We start from the raw sequence: 21404 nt of genomic DNA, 5'->3' as shown, positions 1-21404 counted from the left end.
CGTGTCAGTGAATTAGAGGTCGATGGTGAATGATAGGTAGGCATGATCCACTGCAACTCCGAGAAGGCGTGGGGATAGTGAGAGGTCCTGGATGTGAGATATCAGCATCGGTGGGGCAAGAACATAGTCTACTATGTTGGCACTGTGTCGGTGAGGATAACATGTGAAGGCGCCGGATAGGGGGTATCTAGCCAGGCCATTGAGAATGGCCAACATGTGTGCTGTGCCCATCTCCACAAGGTATCTCCCATATTCGGTGACTTCCTCCATATCCTGAGATGTCCTCTCCAGCTGTAGCTCTAACACATCCTACTCCTGTAGCATCTCCTCAGATGCATCAAAGAAAGACACCTGATGGGAGGCTGTCTTGGCATTAAAGTCTCCTAGTAAAACCTCTCCCTCCTTCGAGAACTCCCAAATGTCCTCATCCAAAGCCACATATGGTGATTGCCCCTTGGATGGGGCGTGTCGGGACGTCATAGGGGGGAAATAGCATATGGCAACATACGAAGTGCGCTCCTCACCCACGCATTCTCACCCACATGTATCTGGCCTGCTCATCTCTGCGGACTACCTAGATCATCTGCTGTAGCTCCTCCTTGAATAATATTTCCACTCCTCCCAACCCACGATTACTGTGGTTTGTGTATGTCTCCTTCCTGCAAGCTGACTCCCACCTATAGCCTGTCACCCGTGGAAGTGTAGTATGTGGTCCCTAATGTGTCTCTGAGTAGAACACTATATCTCTCCCTCTGAATGTCTCCTCAAATGCTCCCACATCCAATCGGAGGGCTCCATTACAGTTCGAGACTGCCATTGCAAGGCTGGTCCCATACGTCTCACGCCGCCATTTGTGGCACCTCTCCATGACTACCACTCTCGCTCCTCTGTTCCTGGCTGCCTTAATTTTTGGCATGCACTCCCTCATGTGGGCTAGTTGGGTTGGTGTGAGATCGTCACCCAAAAACACACCGGTCCCCTTCAATGTACGGCGTTGAGCTAGGAAGTCTCTCCTAGCCTCCATGGTGGGGAAGCGGAGAATGAGTGCATGCTCTTTTGAGCTCTCCCTTTCTGTGCTTTTCTTGCCCACTCTCCAAGCGGAAACATGTGTGTCTTTCTTAATATTCATTAACGTGTATAGCACCTTGGTGTCCTCATCCACTTTTTCATGCATCTTCAGGTCCGTCACCCGAACATGGATTGCTCTCATTTTCCTTTTTTGTTCCTCCTCCAATGTGTCATTGATTATGGTTGTTGTAGGTGCGTGTGCTAGGTGTTTCCCCTTCTTTGCGATTTGAATCCATTGCTTCGCCTCCTCTACTTGCTGTTGGATTTTCTTGAGCATCTCAGCCCAAGAAACAAACTCCGTCGTCGTCTCCTCCTCCTTTTTTTGGAGTTGTTGTACTTCCTCTTTGATGCGGGTGAGCTCCTCGGTCATGCTAGGTTGGATTTCTCCTTCCTCTAGCTTGGGGCTGAGCTGAATGTCAGTCAGTAGCTGCCTAAGTGATTGAATCTCCCCATCTCGGGCTTCTATCTTCAATTCCAGCTTTTTAATCTTATCATTCAGCTGCTTGTTCACTATGCTGAGTCCGTTGTCATACTCCTTGACTTTGTTGATGGCATTGGTAATCATCTGCTCTATCTAGACCTTCTCCATTTTGGGGGTTAACTCCGTCTGGTTGTGTTGGGCCTGATCGGGGGCAATAGGGCAAAGCGTGGACTACAGGTGCGACCTTGGACAGCAGGCGGGAGTCAAGCCAGGCAAGCACGAGTCGAGGCAGGAGTTGGGGGGCGGACGACAGGCCAGCAGGGATTGAGGCGGGAGTCGAGGTGGCAATCGGAGCGGACGAGTCATGACAGGCAGGTGGCAATCGAGGCGGCTGTCAGCCGGGGGGGGGGGGAGGGAGTTTCTGAACAATGCTCTATTATTCTTTAATCACGAATACACTCCATTATGTGAATGATCTGTTTAGTAATTTGGTATAGAAGATATATGAAATGCTTTCAGCAGGCCATTGCGATTACACTTCCTTGTTTTGAATATGTCATGGATCAGTTTACATTAACCTTTTAGACTCACAGGTAGGTTGATTTGACCTTTTCTTCCTTTCTCACACAGCTGGGGACATTTAACACTGTGTTGATATGCTAAGAATATTATACAAACATTTGAGTGATTTCATACACTAAGAGTCTCATATATGTCAATATCATACTAGGGCATGAATGGAGGATTTGACTAAGACTAGCACTTTGAGGCAGTATCTTTCTTTGTTTGCTGTAAATATTTCTTTTAAAAATCATCCTTGGAGTTATGGATGGATGGGGAGACTTATGAAAGGTTCCTCAAGTCCTCACATTGAGTGCACATTCAGATATATGGTTTTGTATTCAAAGGGCTTTTCTAAGTCTACTAGTTCAAGATTCTATGTGTCATCTATGAGTCTTATGGATGTGGTTCTGGCGATCTAGACTATTGGTACTAAAACATGTCCTCTATTATGTGGGGCAGTTGAAACATGATAGTGTAAGGAGCAGACCGAAGGGAACATGAGCGTATTGACTTGGGTAGCTAGAAAGCTTAGGCCATACTTAATTTGCCTTGGTTCAAATCCTAACTTCTCTTTAAATTTTTGTTTCAGGATGATGTTGCTGGTTGTTTCGAATATTATGCGGACCTTGCCGAGGCTCTGGATGAGAAACAATATGCTTCTGTATCACTTCCAATGGAAACATTCAAAACACACATACTGAAAGAACCTATTGGTGTTGTGGGCTTAATAACACCTTGGTAAAAGGATATTCCCTCTTGTGCAATATAACTTTACCTTTCCTTTTCTTGAATTGTAATTTTAAATTGTCCATGCCCCCCCGCACCCTGCCCCCCCCCCCCCCCAAAAAAAAAACAGGAACTACCCTTTGCTAATGGCTACTTGGAAGGTTGCTCCGGCTCTTGCCGCGGGTTGCACTGCTGTTCTGAAACCTTCAGAATTGGCATCTGTGTAAGCACTCTACTTCTCTACTTCAGGTGTTGCTTGCAATTTTAAGCTACAATTTCCTTGAAATCGGATTAGCTGAGTTATCCTAAAAATATATTGATACAGAACGTGCCTTGAATTGGCCTCTATATGCAAGGAGGTCAATCTTCCACCGGGAGTCTTGAACATACTAACTGGGCTGGGTCAAGCAGCAGGTGCACCCTTGGCATCACATCCTGGGCTTGATAAGGTCCGTCTAGATCATGCAGCAATAGTGTGAATATGTGTTTATTCTCCCCCTTAAGTATATCAGTTAAACATTGACAGCTGTTCGGAATGTAATTTCAGCTGGCTTTTACTGGTAGCTCAATGACTGGTCAATCTATCATGACAGCAGCTGCACGAAATACAAAGGTGTGTTCTGGTTTCTTTACCTAAAAGATTCTACCAAATTTTCTTGAAGGATGGCTTTGGTATTTGTGGGAACAGGAAACACATCATCTATAATCCATTGTTTATGTTTTCTGCAGCCTGTCACACTTGAGTTAGGGGGAAAGAGTCCTATTCTTGTCTTTGATGATGTTGACATTAAGAAAGGTACAAGCTTAGAAAAGGTTACATAAATACAGGGTTTTTTCTTAGTCCTATAATAAAATCATTAAGCTGTGCAGTGGACTATGTTTGGTTGCTTATTTGTAGTCCTATGATGTGATCCTCCAGCTGTGGAGTGGACTATGTTTGGTTGCTTTTGGACAAATGGCCAAATTTGCAGTGCAACTTCACGACTTCTTGTTCAGGTACTGTTATCACAGACAAATTGTCTCACCCAAACTTAACAAATATCAGCAATGGTTAAAATATTTGCACTTGCACTGTGCAGGATACAATTGCAGACAAGTTTCTTGATGAGCTTGTGAACTGGACAAAAAGTATAAAAATCTCAGAACCCTTGGAAAGCGGCTGCAGGTTGGGCCCTGTAGTGAGTGAAGGACAGGTAGGCTTAAAAAATAGAGAAAAATGAAATGAAATGGAATGATATATTAAAGAGACTTGGCTAAATATAGAAGGACTATGAATTTTGAAGAGCTTACTGTGCTTTGCATTTCTTTCTTTTTGATCAGTACAAAAAGATTCTGAACTTCATATCAAATGCTAAGAAGGAAGGTGCGATTGTTCACTGTGGAGGCGGGCGACCTGATGTACTGCTCTCTTTTTCTTTTTAGCAGTCTGTAATGTGTGGCTAATGTATTTGGTTCTTCAAATCTTGTATAGCATCTTAGTTTATGGCTCTCATATTTGCAGCATCTAGAAAAGGGTTATTTTGTTGCTCCTACAATTTTGGGTAATGTTAACCCCTCAATGCAAATATGGAAAGAGGAAGTATTTGGTCCAGTTCTAGCTGTTACGACATTCAAGACAGAGGAAGAAGCTATTGAGTTGGCAAATGATTCTTCGTATGCTTTCAAACTTAACCAGTCATCAATCCTCTTAATGTTGTCAAGTTTTTGTATTATCTAGTAAATTAGCATCCCATTTTTGTTCAATATTTGGCAGGTATGGCTTGGCTGGTGCTGTTTTATCAAAGGATGATGATCGTTGCACACGCGTTTCTGAGGTTTCCTCACTCTCCTCTTTGTTTAATGTGATCGCCCAAGTGCATGGTGGCAGCTACCCATGCATATATTTTAGATGCCTTCCATGTAGTATGGGATCTTTGACTATTGCTATAAATTCATGTACACATAGTGGCAGATTGAAAGACATTGAGATTGATACATATTATGTACACTATCATTTCTGCACATATATATGTGCATATGTCTTGTAGATGCCCCTAGTAGCATACAAGTCAGCAGTACAACAAAAGAAATGTGTTGTATTTGTAAAATAGAAAAATGTGTGGAATCTTGGCAGATCGAAAGACATTTGGCATTTTTAATTTATGTTTAATCATGCATGTTTGTATATGTATGTGCACACATAGATGTGTGTGTGCTGGACAATTTGGACACAAAGGAATCAGGCATTCCTAGGAGCTCTAATTTTTAACACTACTACTTTAGATGGTCGCTAGAACCAAATCTCATATGGTAGCACTAGTTTTGTTTTACATATCTTCTTAAATGGATGCATCTTACCATTAGTTCTAACATTTTTGGATAGACTTTGTCATGAAGTCTATCCCTTTTGTGACCTAATGAATAATGTTTCCCAAAAATGCGTGCATGCACACACACACACAAAATTTTGTAGCCAAAAAGGGGGTTACATTTTGTGCATAATGTGGTGGATGATATGTTTTCTCTTGTTGCTGCCTCTACACATTCCCATTTGGGCATGTACTGTAGGCTTGTTAAGAGAAAAGTTAGAGATCTTATTGTACTTTTTGACCATTCCTTCTCTTGTTTCTTAGTTCAGGTTTTATTGTTGGAGTTTCCAGTGTTGTTTACCCAATGCTTGCTCTTTACCTTTGTAGTTGGCCACTGCCAAATCAGTTTCTAAGCATGTCTTCCTTTTGCTTGGCTAAAGGACCATGCTAATCACGTTTGGCATATGACTAAGTCTTCAAAATGGTGGCAAATCTTACTTTGCATATGGAAATGCAATCTCCTTTAGATCAAGACTTTTCTTTTGGAGATGTTTGGTGGATGTATTGCCATGTGGTGTTCTTGCCAAGAGAGGCATTACTAGTTCAGATTATCAAAGATGTATGGGCCTTTGGAAATGATCCCTAATTCTTTGGTTTTGTCCTTCAGATTGCTGTTTTCTTGACAGATTATCTGCCTACTTGAGAGCGAGATTCCCTCCTACATCCAGCAAACAAGTTTGGATGTTGGGAGTATACCTACAGCTCTCAGAGGATTTATCTCACTTTTTGGCTTGGTCCAGATTTTGGGCATTTTTGACCATTTAGAAGTTTTGAAATTATATAGACTTCAGTGACATTTCAGTGGATCCTTTTAGTTATTTCAGAAGATCTCTTCAGCAATTGTTGCAGAATTGCTTTAGAGTCCATTATATTGATCCTGATGAATACTCTCTTTCTGGACAGTGCTTTTGATGGAGTCTACGTTTTTTCAGACATTTTCCCATTCGTACATTGTGTGTTTTCCCAAAATTTCTCGTACATTCTTTCTAGTGCTCACTTTGGCAGCATTGTATCCTGCAAATTAACCTAATTGGCACATTGTGTGGTTTCCCAATTTTTCTAGTACATTCTTTCTAATGCTCACCTTGGAGCACTGTATCTTGTAGATTGTGTCCTCTTTCAAGTTTTCTAGTACATTCTTTCTAGTGCTCACCTTGGCAGCATTGTATTTTGTGCATTAACTTAATTGGCACATTGGTTCACCAAAAAAGGAAAAAAAAAAGAAAAACGGCATGTGTGTGTGCATGCGTGTACACGGTACTAAAGAGAGAAGCCATTTCACAGTGAGGACTTGCATAGCCCAACTCCAACGGCAACTCTTCTCGAGGTGGTTAGATATGTTGGATTGTGCATAAATGCTGCTGTCCATGTAGTGCATTCCATCTGCTGCAAAGTTCAAATTGTTTCTTGGTATATGCAGTGGAAACACATGTAAAGAGGAGGCTGATCCCAATCAGCTCAATGATAAGTCCATTTTGAGGAAGAAAAGGATATGGATTGAAAAAGCACTGCCGTACATCAACAAAGTGTGAAAGTAGGTTCCTCATAGCATCCCTTCTTCAGCTGTTCAGCTTGATGTCTTATAGACTCTGTGAAGACTGTGCAGCGAATCCCTAATTTTCAGGTCATCTGGCATATAGAACTGCAGAGGTGACCCATGCTTTACAGTTCAAAGAGGTTCAACATCATTATTTATGAACTTGTACGTATTTCATGTGTAAGAGCACAACAAAGCCTGTGCTGCATGCATGCATTAAAGATGCAGTACTTGAGCACAAGCTTGTGCACTTTGCTTGCTTTCATGGTGGAAGGCTTGTATTTTGCAGAATGCTTTGATCATTGTGCAGTAAATCCACTGGTTGGTATGGCAGGAGTGTGGGTCAGTCATTTATGGCTTGGGACCGGAGCTTTGATCTTGTGGAGGTGTTTATGACATACTGCCTGGTATAGACAGCCCTCAAGTGCCACATATTTGTTCCTTCACTTAATTGCTTGGCAAAGTATTGTATGCACCAAAAAGTGTTTCCTCACTCTGCTAGAGAGAGAGAGAGAGAGAGAGAGAGAGAGAGAGAGAGGGGGGGGGGGGGGGGGGGGGCAGTATGGGTCTCTTGGCAACATGTTACTACATCAAAGCATTTAGGTGGTGCTGCCTTGCTGGATGTCAAGATTCATATGACAGCTTGTGGCGGGCCTTGTTATACTTCTTATATGTGTAACACCATCAAGACATTGCTATGGCTTTTAGTGAGGAAATTGGCATCTCTATGGCTGCGTTAGAATCCAGGTTTCGTGGTCGCATGTTCTGAATTAAACTCAAATAGTCAAAATGCCAGAGTCTTTTCTTCTTTTACACTTGATTGCCTCTTGAAAGGAGATCCTTCACTTTAGTACTTGACATCCCCTTGACTCTAGAAAGGAGGCTAATTCCTTGAAAGTGAGGTTTTGGCCACATCCAAGTTGCTTGATTGGCCTGATAAGCACATGGAGCTTGATAAGTTTAATACGATTGCATGACTGGGTTTGATGACTATACAAGATGCTATCATTCTTGGTCAGTCTTGGGTTTATTCTTTTTGCCATGTCTATTAATACTTTTGGGTATCTCGGGGATACATGCTGATTTGGTTGAACTTGGAGGAATGGCTTTGGCAACATTCCATGCTTGCATTTCAGCCTTCATCCCCATGGTTGGACTGGGCTTTTGTGAAACTAGACGAATTTTTGAGATGATAAACCGATTAGATTTATCGTAAAATGGTTAAGTGATTGAGAAATCAAATAAAGTTTATCTTGCTTAGGATAGTATTTTGTATAGAGGCTTCTTATCGGTGGTCTCCCCACAGGCAATATGCTACATGGTCACGAGATCTTGAGTGGTAGATGTGTCTTATTACATTTTATGCTCATGCTACATGGTCATTTGATGCCCGATTATGCCCGGTCGGTGCCTACATGTCTGGGAATGTATGCATGTGATGAGACTCTTGTTCATCTTTTAATCTCTTGCCGAGCTGTTAGACAATTATGGGATTTCATTTCCCAAGTATAGACTTCAGTGACATGTCACTGGACAATCATCTATTCTTGGGTTTTGGGCAAGATGTTGTCTATGGCCCTTTTATAGCCGCAACATCATTGTCTTTTCCATTTTCTGTGTTGGACCAATCTTTGTCACATTTGGCAAACACACAATATTTTATTTTTGATTCAATCTTAGGTATTATTAACATGAAATGTGGAGGAAAAAGTCAAAAGAAGGTCAAAGTAGAAGCGTCCGATTTATTTTTTGGAGGATTATTATTTTTGGAGTTTTGGTGTATTTCTTTTAGGCACTTGTGATACTTCATGAACACATCATTACTATGGTTGTATCATTTTGTGAGAATTGAATATGCACACTGTATTATTATTCGCAATCGTATTTGATATACCCATAATTATTGTGTGGGTTGTAGACATGAAAATGTGATTAGAATAGTCTAGGCTAGGTCCAATTAGGCCAGGGTATAAGCATATATCAAGGAAGGATTGGCCAAGAGCCCACAAAGTGGACAATATGTCCAAGAAAGGGGTGCAAACCCCAACTCATAGTGGTGGAAACCCTAAAATGCAAAAGGGACGCGAACCCTAACCCTTTTTTCTAGAGAAGGCCTAACCCTAATCCTAATTTTGATCTATACAAGGGTGGGAGGTGTCAACTGTATTCATCCATTTGATGCGTCCATTTTGTGAAAGCTCTGTTAGTGCAAACATTGAGCATTTATTCACTTGTTTCATTCTATCATCTTGTATCCATTGTTGAGAGTGAGGGAGAGAAAGAGCAAGAGTTTGTGTTGAGCAAAGGAGTTGGGATAGAGAAGCTCTACATCTTCTTCTTGCTTTTCTTCTTTTTCTTTCCATTCATGGTAAAAGGGTTGAGTTTGAAGTTGTGTGTAAGATTATGAGATCGAGAGTGAGAAGTTAGTGAGGCGAAGCTCTTCTCCATCTTCTTTCTCTTCTTTTTCTTTTTCTTTGAACATGAGCATACTTGGTGGTGGGTACGAAGGAATAACAACATCGTAATGTGTTAGATTGTGAAACCAACTTTGAGTCTTCAAGCTTTTGCACAACAACACAGAAAGATAAGTTGGTGAATTCACTATATCTCAAAGCTAGTCTTATGTTCTTGTTTCCTTGGGTTAAAGAGAAGGATGATAGTCGGTTAGAGCAAAGTGTTGAGAAGACAAGGTGAGAGATTGTCACTAAAGTGAGATGCAACTTTCGAAGGAATAAATGTTTGCCAAAAATCCTAACTATCGTATGTTTAGTCCAACATTTTGGCTTCTTTATTGGGGCAAATGATAGTCCAACCATTGAGGTTTTCAAAATCCTATTGTGTGACCGACTAGGAGGCTTGATATTGGAGCATGGATTGGATCAGTCGGGGGATTTGGTTGTGTACACTTCCATCTTGCATGCTTTGAAATGTGCATGGCTAGGTTAGGAAGGCTTATGGAAAAGAGATGAAAGAGAGAGAGAAAATTTTGAAGAAGTAGAAGAGAAGAACAAAACACAAAACTCTTTAGGTTAGAAGATAATACAACTCAAACAAAAACACAAAAATACAACCACAAAGCACAAGCATAGGGCTCATAACATGGATCTTCGCAGAATGGAAGAGGAGTATACGCAAGTCAATATTACTAAGTGTGAGACCAAGAAAGTGGGAGGAAAGCTGTAGGTTGTGATAAGTAAGTTGAAGGGGTAAAGTTGGAGATGGTGAAGCTGAGATGAAGAAGGTGAAGAGGTGAAGGGTAAAAGGAGAGTTGGGTGTGAGAAAGAAGAAAAACTCATTGAGAAAGGGAGCTTGAGGGAGAAGCTAAAAGCAAAGGAAACATTAAGGACAAGAGGCAAACACAGTCGAGTTGGACGAGTGAGCAGACAAGAAAGCAATAAACACAAACGAAATATTTTTTCTAAGGGCTATAAAACATTGCATGATTACAGTTTGAGAGATTGCTTTTTGATGATTTGTAAGGAATAGAATATTGAGCTAGCAGGGAGTTTGCAAGTGTATGAGGACATAGTTGGGATTATCTGAAGTGTAGCTTCAAGTATGATCTTTGATTTGGCTTTCTTTCAATGGCATGCTATTACATGTAAGTTTTTTTAAATAGAGTATTGGTCATTGTCATAGTCGAATTATAGTTTGGTGGTGCCGATTTGCTACTAGTTGTTGTGTTGTCGAGTTGATGGTAGCAAACTGTTGTGAGTAAGTAGATAAGCCAATTGCTTTGGTCAATCGCTGTAGTAGTTCCACCATGTCATGGGGACGTGAAAATTTAAGATGCTTTAATCTTGTTGATAACATTTGATTAAATTATTAATCAAATGTGTAAGGTTGTTAGCACATGTGATACACATGGCAGTTATTTCATGGTAACAAGCCAAGGACCCCGAGGATGCAGTGGATGCCAAAGGCAAAAGTTGTAATAAGTTATGTTTGATAGGTACGAGGTGATATGCGGTGTCAGATTTTGGCCTAGACCAATTTATTGGCCACTAATGTTAGTGGTGACATTAGAGAAGAGGTATTAATTAAGTAATTAATGCCAATCTGAGGGTCAATAACTGCTCAAGGATACTTGAAAGATAAATTGGTCTATCCAATTTAATTGTTGGCTAGTGAAATTAAATTTTTGAGTACTAGAATAATTATTAAATTAATTTTCAGAATTAATATTGTAAAAATTAATTTAATAAGCTGGATAATGCTGAAAAATAGGATTAGAAGGCAACCACTTGGCAAAACTTGCCCATCCAAGTGGAAAAAACGTTTTTAGGGGCTGGTTGAGTCTATTCCAAGCATTGTGAGAGAGGAGGAGACTGTTAGAGAGCAAAAAGAGACAGCTGATGTGATTTTTAGCTACCATGGATTAGTCCTACAGCATGTGATAGCAGTTTGGAGCTCTCTAGGAGTAGGTGACACCAGCCCAAGGTTTTTCTGGTGCAGACGACAGCATATAAGAGGGGGCAACAGTCTTTTTGGTAGTCCTAAGCTGTAGTTGACAGCTTCCATGGCTGTTTGAGTAGGGGCACATGAGTTTTTTAGTATTTCTTGTGATGAATTTTTGAAATTTCTATCTCTACAACATTTTTTCTCATCAACCAGCCCTCTCTCAAGTTATCTTAGCATTTTTTTGCAGTTTCAGCCATTAGAGGAAAAGATTTTAGTCGATCTTTGTTGTAAACCCTAATTTACAGTAGAAATTAGGGTTTTGACAGCTCCCTTGCATGCTCAAAATTGAGGGCCTAGGACTTGAATTCCAATAGTTGAAATTGAGGAATTTCAGGAAGATTCAAGAGGCTAACCAGCCAATATCAAATTTGGGGTTGAATTTGTCTTTCAAGAAGCAAGGTGAAGGCCCATTCCCAAGCAAACGAAGCGGCAAATTGGTTTGAAGGCTTGCTAGTTCATGGATGTCACGTTTGATAGCGTCCAATCAGTACAGTCCGATGCTAGTACAGTACTAATCGGACTAATAAATCTTGGACATACGTCCAATATTACGTCTGATGAAAGAAAAAATACATATAAAGTCTATGCTTAATGTTTGGACTTAAAAGTTAAAGCATAATCTTAGAGATTCAAGTTAAAAGTGCAAAAGAGAGTTAAAATAAGACTCGAGAGTGTACTATGTAGCATGAATAATGAAGCCAATAACTTTATTATGAGCCAGATGTACAATCTCATACAAAAAGTGTATAAAAATGGATTGAGATAAAAGCCATAATCCATGGCTCAATCCGAATCAAGATAAATGATTACTCTAGGTGCTCATATCACTCTCAGCATCGAAGGTGGAAGCATCCTCGTCACCGCTTGAGGAGCCATCACCCTTCTCAACAAAATCACCCTCACTAATGACATTGCCCTCGTCATCATACTTGGGCTCTCTAAGCTCTACGTGGAAGGCAGTGATAGGTATGTCCTCCTGGGCCGAACTAGGAGTACTTCTCGAGCACTTTTACGGCTCGTGTAGCATCTAAGGGTCCCATAAGCATCATGAGTAGCCGATGTGGATCTGAAGTGGAAGTTCCATCGCTACCAGCGCGAGGGCGAATAACAACATGGGCACACCGTGCAAGAGTGCGAGAGACCCGCCGGTCTATCTCCTCCAGCTCCAAGTAAAGCTCCCTAAAGATTTGCTCCTCCTCCAAGTCTCTCTCGCGAGTCACACTTTTAAGTGTAATAGCGGAGAGCTTGAGTGAATCCACATTTATCTATACATTTAAAAAATGAAGACTTTAGATTAAACAAATGAAACTTCTTTAAATATATTTCATAATCTATGAATAAAGACTAAAGTTATGAACTAAAAGGAAAAAAATTAGATATACGATACCTGTCTTGCCATAGACATCTCATGCATATTGCATAGCATGCATAAATTGGAGCGACAATAAATTAGTTGCTCCAATTGTCGTTTGCTAAGCTTGTTATGAATTTTTGTGTGCATGAGGGAATAGGTGGACCAATTTCTCTCACATGCACTCGATGAACAATCCTAAACCATGTGAAGAAAAAGTAAGTTTAAAGTTTAAACTTGCAAGTTATAAGTTGTAACTAGAATTAAATGAAAAAAAAGAAGAGATTTTCAAACCTGTGCAAGAATGCGTAAGGCCACTCTTTGGAGGTGAGGCAATTGGTAGCCAAATGACTCCCACAAAAAAAGGGGCTTCACCAACGATTTCCGCTTCCAACAAATGGTAGATGCGAAAGTGATTTCCCTTTGATCGCTATAATTAATGAGGTCCTGGAGAAAGGCACCATGGTGCTCTTCCCCCAAAGCCTTTGGAAAAAAGGCATCACGATCAGCAAGGACATTGTCATCCATGAAGAGAGAGGGTTTTTTGAAGGCGGAATGCAAGAGTGCCGCAAACCCATGTATAGATCGCTTTATCCACTCCCATATTTTCTTTGTCAAAAAGAGAATGTCATCTCTTTTAGGGGTGGTTTCCAAGATATCACTATAGTAGGTGTAAGATGATAGAGATTTAGAGGTGAAATTTGAAAAGAAAGAGTGTGAGACAATATGAAATATAGATTCTAAAACAATACCATGAAAAAGAGGCCTCTCTATCCGAGATGGTTGATGATTGTATCTCCTCCATCGCATCCTCCATAAGATGATAGAGGAGGCCAATAGTAGCCTCTCCATGTCCGTCATGCGAAGCATCTTGTAGATGGGAGTGGCGGCAATGATAATGTCCCTCACATCCATCCAAAATCCCTCCTTTAAGCAAAGCCTTTGAACGGCCTCTACTTCCACTTGGCTTGATGTGGACTCGTGGATGAGAAGGCTAGTGACGGATGAGATTTGGAGCTTTGGGCAATACTTGCATTGCCACTTGCAAGTGTTGGATTTCTCCATCACTCGTTCGAAGTAGGCACAATGCAAGTGAAAGGCCTCATGGAGAGGGTGTCATTGATGATGTATAGAGAGAACCTAGAGGGTCACGGGTGGAGGGTGAGATGATTGAAGCAAGGAGTGGAAAGAGTAGAGAGCTTGAGGGAGTAGAGAGAGGCTATAGCTTGATGGAGAAGGAGGTTGGAAGGGTTGAGAGATTAAGGGAGGACTCGAGGAGAGAGCTTGAGAGAGTAGTAAGGATGGAGAGCTTGAAAGGAGTAGGAGGGGTGGAGAACTTGAAAGGATGAATGAGATGGTGGGGGAGGGGAGATTTTATAGAAAGAGAGAGTGCTTTGGGGTTTAGGGTTGGCCCTTGGGGGGGAGGGGGAGGGGGAAGAAGAGAGAGAGAGAGAGAGACTTTAAATTCTGAAATTTGAATGGTGGCCCATCATCCATGGGAGAGGATAGTTGCATTGTGCCATAATCCATTGTGTATATCATGAGAGAGGGAGAGGAAAGGAGAGAGAGTTTTTAAACTTGTTATGACACTTATGGCTAAATGAATGACCTATACTAACAACTGGCACAAGATACCACTAAGTACCTGTGCGGCATAACTTATAGCAACTTTTGCCTTTGATATCCTGTGATTTCCTCTTGTCCCGGGCTTGTAAATTTACTCTAATCCCAGTTACACCTCACATGTGAACATTTACTTTAACCCTGCGATTAAAAATTAATCCACATGTTAAGTGAGGTTTCAAAAATACATGTCCTTACGATAGCCCTTCCCCTTAAAATCCTTGCAGTCGTCCTTGATTGCACTACCAGATGCTCCAAAAGCAAAATAGTGGACTGGAATTTTCACAAGACATCATAGCTAACACAACATTGCGCATTGCTGCTCAACCATTCCATATGCCCGACACAGGCTGGAAATTACCAGCCAATCATAACATAACATAATACTCACAAAGAATCTAAAAAACATTGCCATATTATCATGTGACATGTCTATTTCTCATGAGCTCAACTCATTTAGCAAAACCAAACCATAGCATAGTATAACCAAGCATAAACCATGGCTAAATCATCAATGGCATCATAACATATGTTGTTGTCCATGCAACTAGATGTAAACCATTAAAAAATGGGCACAATTTGATTATAAGCTGATCGCTTGCTGATCTGAGAATTGATCACAAACTGCTGCAAATGTGACCCCAAACTGATCACAAACTCATTGCAAAAATTGACGAGCAATCAATGCAAAAACTGATGCAAAACTGATCCCAAAAGTGATCATAAAACGGTCCTCAAGTTGATCAAAAACTAAGTTGAAACTAATCAAAAATTTTCTCTCAAAATTGAACCAAAAACTCATGCCAAATTGATCATAAGCTGATGCAAAAGTATAGTTTCAATGCTCGGGTGAAACTCATACTCATTTGCATACATCTCATAGTGACTAGTACACTATGCGGTGACCTCATGGGGCAAACATACTGTCAACACAATACCTTGGATGCATGCTGAATACATTCAAGATCCATTACATACGAGAGCTGTCCATAACGGGAGAAGTGGAAGTGCTACCTCCCCCTTGAGCATCACGCAATACTTTAGACCCTTGCTTTGCTAAACTTGATGGAGCCCGAACTAAAGTCAACTCTAACTGAAAGGCATCTAGATAAAGCTGCAACAACTAAAGATGGTCTACCAAGTCATCCTCTTCCATCCATTTGGCATCCATTGGTAAATAATTTTGAAATTTCACCAAGTATCTCCTGGAAACTTTATCTTTGACCTTTCTTTCCTTATGTGCCAAAATCTGCTCGGGTACCAAAATCTCATCCAGCTCCTCAACCTCAGGCTGAATTTCAGCAGTCATATTCTCTAGCACATCACCATGAAAAGGCCTCAACAAGCTGACATGAAAGGCATTGTGTATCCGCCAATATGGAGGTAATTTCAACAGATATTCCACATCGCTAATCTCTCCAATACCTGGAAGGGCCCATAGTATCTCATACTCAACGTCAGATACACTTTCTCTTTCTTTTATCTTTTTCAGCCTTGTCTTTTAAAAAACGCAGCAATACATAATCACCCTTTGTAAACTGCAAAGGACGTCTGTGGCGATCAACTGCCCTCTTTGGCTTTTCTTACGATCTTTGAAGTGCATTCTTTATCTTTGCATAGGCTACATCCAAGTTTTCCACATAATGATCAACCTTAAAGATCTTATCTTTAGTTTGCAGAGTAGGTGGTACCTTCTTGCCACCCTCAACCACCTCAAATGGAGCTTTGCCCGTGGAACTATGAACTATGTTGTTGTAAGCAAACTCAACCAAAGGGTAAATACTACTCCCACTATGTCTTATGGTTTGAAACATAGCACCTCGAAAGATCTAACACTGAAATTTTCTTCCTTGGACTGACTATCAGTCTATGGATGGAAGGATAATAAGAATTTCAGCGTGATATCCTTATTCTCGAACGACCCCTTCCAAAATAAACTAGTCATTCGAGGGTCTCGATCACTAATGATTGACTCTGGCATACCATGATACTTAAAGATGTGCTGCAAAAACAATCGTGCCATATAATTAGCCTTTATTTTCTTCCTCATTGAAATAAAATGGGCTTGTTTGCTAAACTTGCAAATGATAGTCCATATCCCATCATTCCCTATAGGTGTCTTAGGACATGCATTGTATGCTAGAAGGTAAAGCATGATAGGTAAAAGATGATAGGCAAGGGCTGCAACAAACCCAACATCTTTTGCCTATCATGCTTTACCTTTTGACATACAATGCATGTCCTAACAAACTATTCTACATCATGTCTCAAAGCTGGCCAATAAAAGAAATGATCCACTACCTTGACCATGGCATCAATACCTCTATGTCTTACATACAGAGGAGCATAACTTTCAGTGATAACTCTAGACCTTAACTGCTTTGTGACACAGTTATCAACGCTTCATCAGAAATCCATCTCTTAGCACAAATTGTTCATGCCTTTGGCCATTGCAAAGCTGATCATAAACATTAGCGAAGTCTGAATCAGCAACATACTGCTCTTGCATGGCATTAGCGAGAGGGGACTGTCGCGTGATTGACACGACGAACGTTTGTTGCTGGTTCCATCCGTCGGTCAGGTCGTCGCCTGTCGGCTTCTTGCTTGATGCAGAACTCCCTATAGCCGTCGCCTGGTTCAGGTTTGCTGGTCGTGCTCGACTGGTCCACCACGTTAATGCCCAGTCGCCTACCGCCTGGTCATTGCTTAGTCAGCTACCCCTATTACGTTGGCCTTCACGTCGAACTGCAGTCCTTGCTTGTTGGACCTACCCGTTGCAGTTGTCGCTTGGTTTCTCTAGCGCCTAGTCAACCGGACCCGACTAGCCTTCTGCCTCGAGTTGCTTCCACGACCAGTCAGCTGTGCCTCGGTCCCGAGAAGCCGGCAGAACCTTGGGCTCTGATACCAGTTGTTGTACCTCCAGTTTTGTTTGTCAAGAAGAAGGATGGGTCACTCTATCTTTGTACAGACTACCGAGCTCTCAATAAATCAACAGTAAGAAACAGGTACCCTGTTCCCGTAGTTGATGAGTTATTGGATCGGCTACAAGGGGCAAGATTTTTCAGCAGACTCGACTTGTGGTCTGGTTATCATTAGATCAGGATAGTCGAAGGTGATGAAGAAAAGATGGCCTTTGGAAGCCGGTATGGCAGTGATGAATGGTTGGTGATGCCAGAAGAACTTACTAATGCACCAGCGACCTTTTGTGAATTGATGGACAAAGTTTTTATTGATTTTTTGGATGAGTTTGTAATTATCTATATTGATGATGTCTTGATTTACATCAAAACTTTGGATGAGCACGTGGAACACTTGGAGAAAGTGTTCTCCCAACTTCGGGCCAATCAATTATATGTCAAGCTGAAGAAGTGTGAGTTTGCAATGCAAGAGATAGATTTTTTGGGGTACTTGATCAAACAGAATGGTATTGCCATTGACCCCAAGAAAAGTGAAAAATTGGGAGCCTCCCACCAAGGTTGGGCAAGTTAGAGAATTTCTAGGATTTACAGTGTTGTGTCACAAATTTATTGAAGGATACAGCAAAACCACAGCCCCATTAACAGATCTGATAGCAACTTCAGCTACCTTTCATTGGTCAGAGAAGCAACAACAAGCTTTCGATCAACTCAAGTAGATGATGATTTAGGCTCCCGTCTTGAAGATGGCAGATTTTTCTACCCCGTTTGAGGTACATACAGATGCGTCAGGATACGCCATTGGTGGGGTACTTATGCAAGATGGGCATCTAGTGTGTTATGAGTCTAAGAAATTGGATTCTACAGAAAGGAGGTGGGCTACACATGAAAAAGAGATGTATGCAGCGGTTTATTGCTTAAGGAAGTGAAGACACTATGTACCAGACAACCCCACAAAGGTATATATAGATAACATCTCTCTCAAATATTTCCAAACCCAATCCAAGCTATCTCCCAAGCAAGCTAGATGGCAAGATTTTTTAGCAGAATTTGACATAGAAATTCTTCACAAGCCTGGCTCCTCCAACAAGATGCCCGATGCTCTCAACCGACAAGCAGAATTACAAGCCATCACTTTGGCAGAAAGTAGATTTGGTGCTTAACTCAGAGAGCACATGTAGGGAAATTAAGAGGCACAACAACTACTCCAAGACATACAGTCAGGCAATACCCCGTGGGGGATGTATGAAGTAAAGAATAGTCTTATCTATTATCAGGCAGCCCTATATGTTCCTAAGATTGACGTACTCCGCAACCAGATACTGTGGGAATGTCATGACAGTAGGTCGGTGTGAGGTCATCACCCAAGAACACCTCTGTACCTTTCAATGTTCGGCATTGAGCTAGAAAGTCTCTCCTAGTCTCCATGGTGGGAAATCGGAGAATGAGAGCCTCCTCTTTTGAGCTCTTCCCTTCTATGTCTTGCATGGTTTTCTTACCCAGCCTCCAAGTAGATAGATGCAAGTCTTTCTCAATGTGCATCAAGGCATATAATACTTAATCGACTTTCTCATGTACTTTCAGCCCTGACAGCCGGACATAAGGACTTGTGCTTTCCATTTTTGTTCTTCCTCCAATGTATCATTGATATTGGTTGTTGTTGGCGTGTGTGCTGGCTGCTTCTCTTTCTTGCCTATGTGAGTCCATTGCTCCACTCTTTGTACTTGTCTTTAGGTTTGCTCAATCATTTCAGCCCAAGAAACCACATCCTTAGTTGTCTCCTCCTCCTTCCTTTGGAGTTGTTGGACTTCCCCCTTGATTCAGGTAATCTCCTCCACCACGTTGGGTTGGATTCCTCCCTCCAACTTGGGGCTGAACTGTGCTTCAGCCATTTGCTTTCGGAGTGATGCAATTTCTGTGTCTTGGGCTTTAAACAAATTTATTGCATTTGTGATCAGCAACTTGATTTGCACTCGCTCTATTCCCAAAGATACACCTGTTTATGGACTGGTTTACTACAGTGCATGGGACCACAGAAGCAGCCACCTGTTTGTACTGGTCTCCTTGCCTTGCTGCACGTAGCGCAACCCCCCCCCCCCGCCCCCCCCCCCCCCCCCCCCCACACACACACACACACACAGAGTATCAACATCTCTAAAAGGCCAATGTGGCCTATGAGACCAAAGCAATACATATGATGAGTGTGTTTCTCATCTGGAAAGAGAAAAGATGAAAAACATACCTATAAGACTGAAAAGTGAAATAGTGTCCTATAAAAAGAAAACATGTCGATGATCTAAAAGTAAATGTAGAAAAAGGAAACTCTCCATCAATCAGATGTCTGTCCTCTAAGGAGATGTATCTTTGCATGGTTGAGGCGTCTTGGCATCTGTCTCCTGTGGTGTGGATGTCTAGGTCTTCATCCAGGTGGATGTGGACACCTAGACCGGCTAAGTGCCACAGCTCTATCCAAAGGGACACCTACAAAGATGAGGTCCAATGATATACTCTTGTAGGCTATGTGACAATAGTAGTGGTATGTGCCATACTCGGTCGTGTAACAATGAAAAAGCCAGTGACCCCTCTCTGTCTATGTGAGCCGTGCTAGGGGGACCTCCTACTCCGTAGAATAGTTCCTCTACACCTTTGTAGCTTCAAGAGGAAGAAACCCAAGCATCTTTGATCCTCAAACTGCATGATTTGTCTCAAGGGCCCAAAACCCTCTCAAAACAAACAGTGGTACTTGCCTCATATATCATAATATACCGTGCATTAGTAGATGTAGTGTTGCTCTATCTCTGGCTCTCTGTTGCATAGTGGGCATATGCGTTCTTCTATCTGTATGCCCTACCATCTACGTGTCTCAATCCTCTGTGGATTTGATCAATAACTGTGCGCAATCCATGAGGCAGCTGTGTATCCATGTAACTAGGTTGGGTGATGAAACCATCCTCAGATACCTAAAGGAAGTGGGTCTAGTAGTGTGCCATCCTTGTGCCATGGGGGGAGGGGGGGAGGGGATCCAAGTCTTCTCCGTATCTAACCTTAGTATGTCTGCTCTAATCACATGGTTGAGCTCTGATCGCTTAGGTCAAGTGTAGGGCAGTCCAGGCTACAATCAAAGGGGGGTAGTCTATCAATCTGTAACCCATGTAAACCCATCCATGTACTCATCTGAGCATACCGGTATCTATCTTGGGGGAGCTCCCATAGTCTGTGTATGGAAGTCACTACCTGGACCAAGGCCTCAATTACCATGGGTGATACTCCCAACTCAGCTCCGATAATCTCATGTGAGGTCGAACTCTTCGCTCATATCATATGTGAGATCATCATTATCAGTGGTCTTTCCATATGCTCCCACCCATCATAATAGTCCTTCTCTAGTTCATCTTGGTCTCCCAAAGGCTGTCTCCTCGTGTGGAAGAGACTTTGACCCCAAATAGCTGCCCCATATATGAATGTGGGTGTAACCAAGGTGTCAAAAAGCCATAGTTTGATACGCGGTACATGAAATTGTATGTGAGCATATTGCCTCTCCAATGCACCTAATGCTGCATATGCTTTTGCCAAACAAGCCTGTGATGGCTCTCTCCAAGACAACTATGGCCCCTTCAATGTGACCCCCAAATAAACATACTGCCTAACCATCTCCACCGGCTCTCCATCAAAAGTAAACTAGTGCTCAGTTCTTGTCACCCAAGCAATTGAAGTGTTAAATACCATAACTTTAGTTTTCCCAAGGTTCACCTTAAGGTCTCTATCCCGCAAAAAGCTGATAATGCATCTAAGTGTCTATTTAGTCCCTTAGGTGAGTCAGATATAGTACAATATGGTTTGCATAAAGCAGTAATGGTATCAACACTCCAGCGCAGCTACCTCCAGCCCCACCAATTCTGTCCACATTCTGAAATTTCATTTATGTACAGCCCAAATAGTGCCGATGAAAGTGGACAGCCTTGTTTCGCCCCAATGGTGCTATTGACTATATCTGAGATGCCCTCAAGTGTCCATACTTTGCTTGTCATTGTCTCACTCCACTGTATCTCTATGGCACATCAATGTCTTGCATTCTTCTCATGAGTCTAGCACGTGGCATTGTGTCAAAGGCCTTGCGAAAGTGGACAAAACAAGAGTAGATCTTTTTCTTGAATGCCTTGCCTTCTTCAATGATTGCCCTCAATGTAAAGATATGGTCTAGAGTTGTATATCCCCTCTCGAAGCCAGCCTCACCTTTTGATCTTAGGCCATGCATCTCAGCCCATTCACTCAATGCTTGTTTCACAATAGAGCCATATATTTTGGCCAACATGTGTCCAATCATGGTGGTTCGATAGTTACAAAGTAGTGTGGGGTCTCCACTCTTAAAGAGCGGCACAACAGTATGGTT

The 21404-nt window shown here is 41.8% G+C and overlaps 1 protein-coding gene across 3 annotated transcripts in view; it reads left to right on the top strand.

The window, feature by feature from the left end:
• LOC148011320 (aminoaldehyde dehydrogenase ALDH10A9, peroxisomal-like) overlaps positions 1-21404 on the top strand; it is an 85168-nt gene that overhangs the window by 58812 nt on the left and 4952 nt on the right. For 2 of the 3 annotated variants that reach the window (XM_087669948.1, XM_087669949.1), the window contains exons 4-13: positions 2643-2791; positions 2910-3002; positions 3105-3228; positions 3327-3392; positions 3509-3575; positions 3699-3775; positions 3859-3972; positions 4100-4177; positions 4281-4432; positions 4533-4593. In XM_087669948.1, the coding sequence (XP_087526074.1) occupies positions 2643-2791; positions 2910-3002; positions 3105-3228; positions 3327-3392; positions 3509-3575; positions 3699-3775; positions 3859-3972; positions 4100-4177; positions 4281-4432; positions 4533-4593 (981 nt within the window). Of the gene's footprint in view, positions 1-2642; positions 2792-2909; positions 3003-3104; positions 3229-3326; positions 3393-3508; positions 3576-3698; positions 3776-3858; positions 3973-4099; positions 4178-4280; positions 4433-4532; positions 4594-6998; positions 7072-21404 lie in introns of all 3 variants that reach the window. The other variant, XM_087669950.1, reaches the window with a different exon arrangement.

The sequence above is a fragment of the Lygodium microphyllum genome, chromosome 28, assembly GCF_053477565.2.
Source record: "Lygodium microphyllum isolate KBCC chromosome 28, Lygodium_microphyllum_v1.1.10, whole genome shotgun sequence".
Classification (NCBI taxonomy): Eukaryota; Viridiplantae; Streptophyta; class Polypodiopsida; order Schizaeales; family Lygodiaceae; genus Lygodium; species Lygodium microphyllum.
This window is presented reverse-complemented; position numbering and strand designations above follow the sequence as displayed.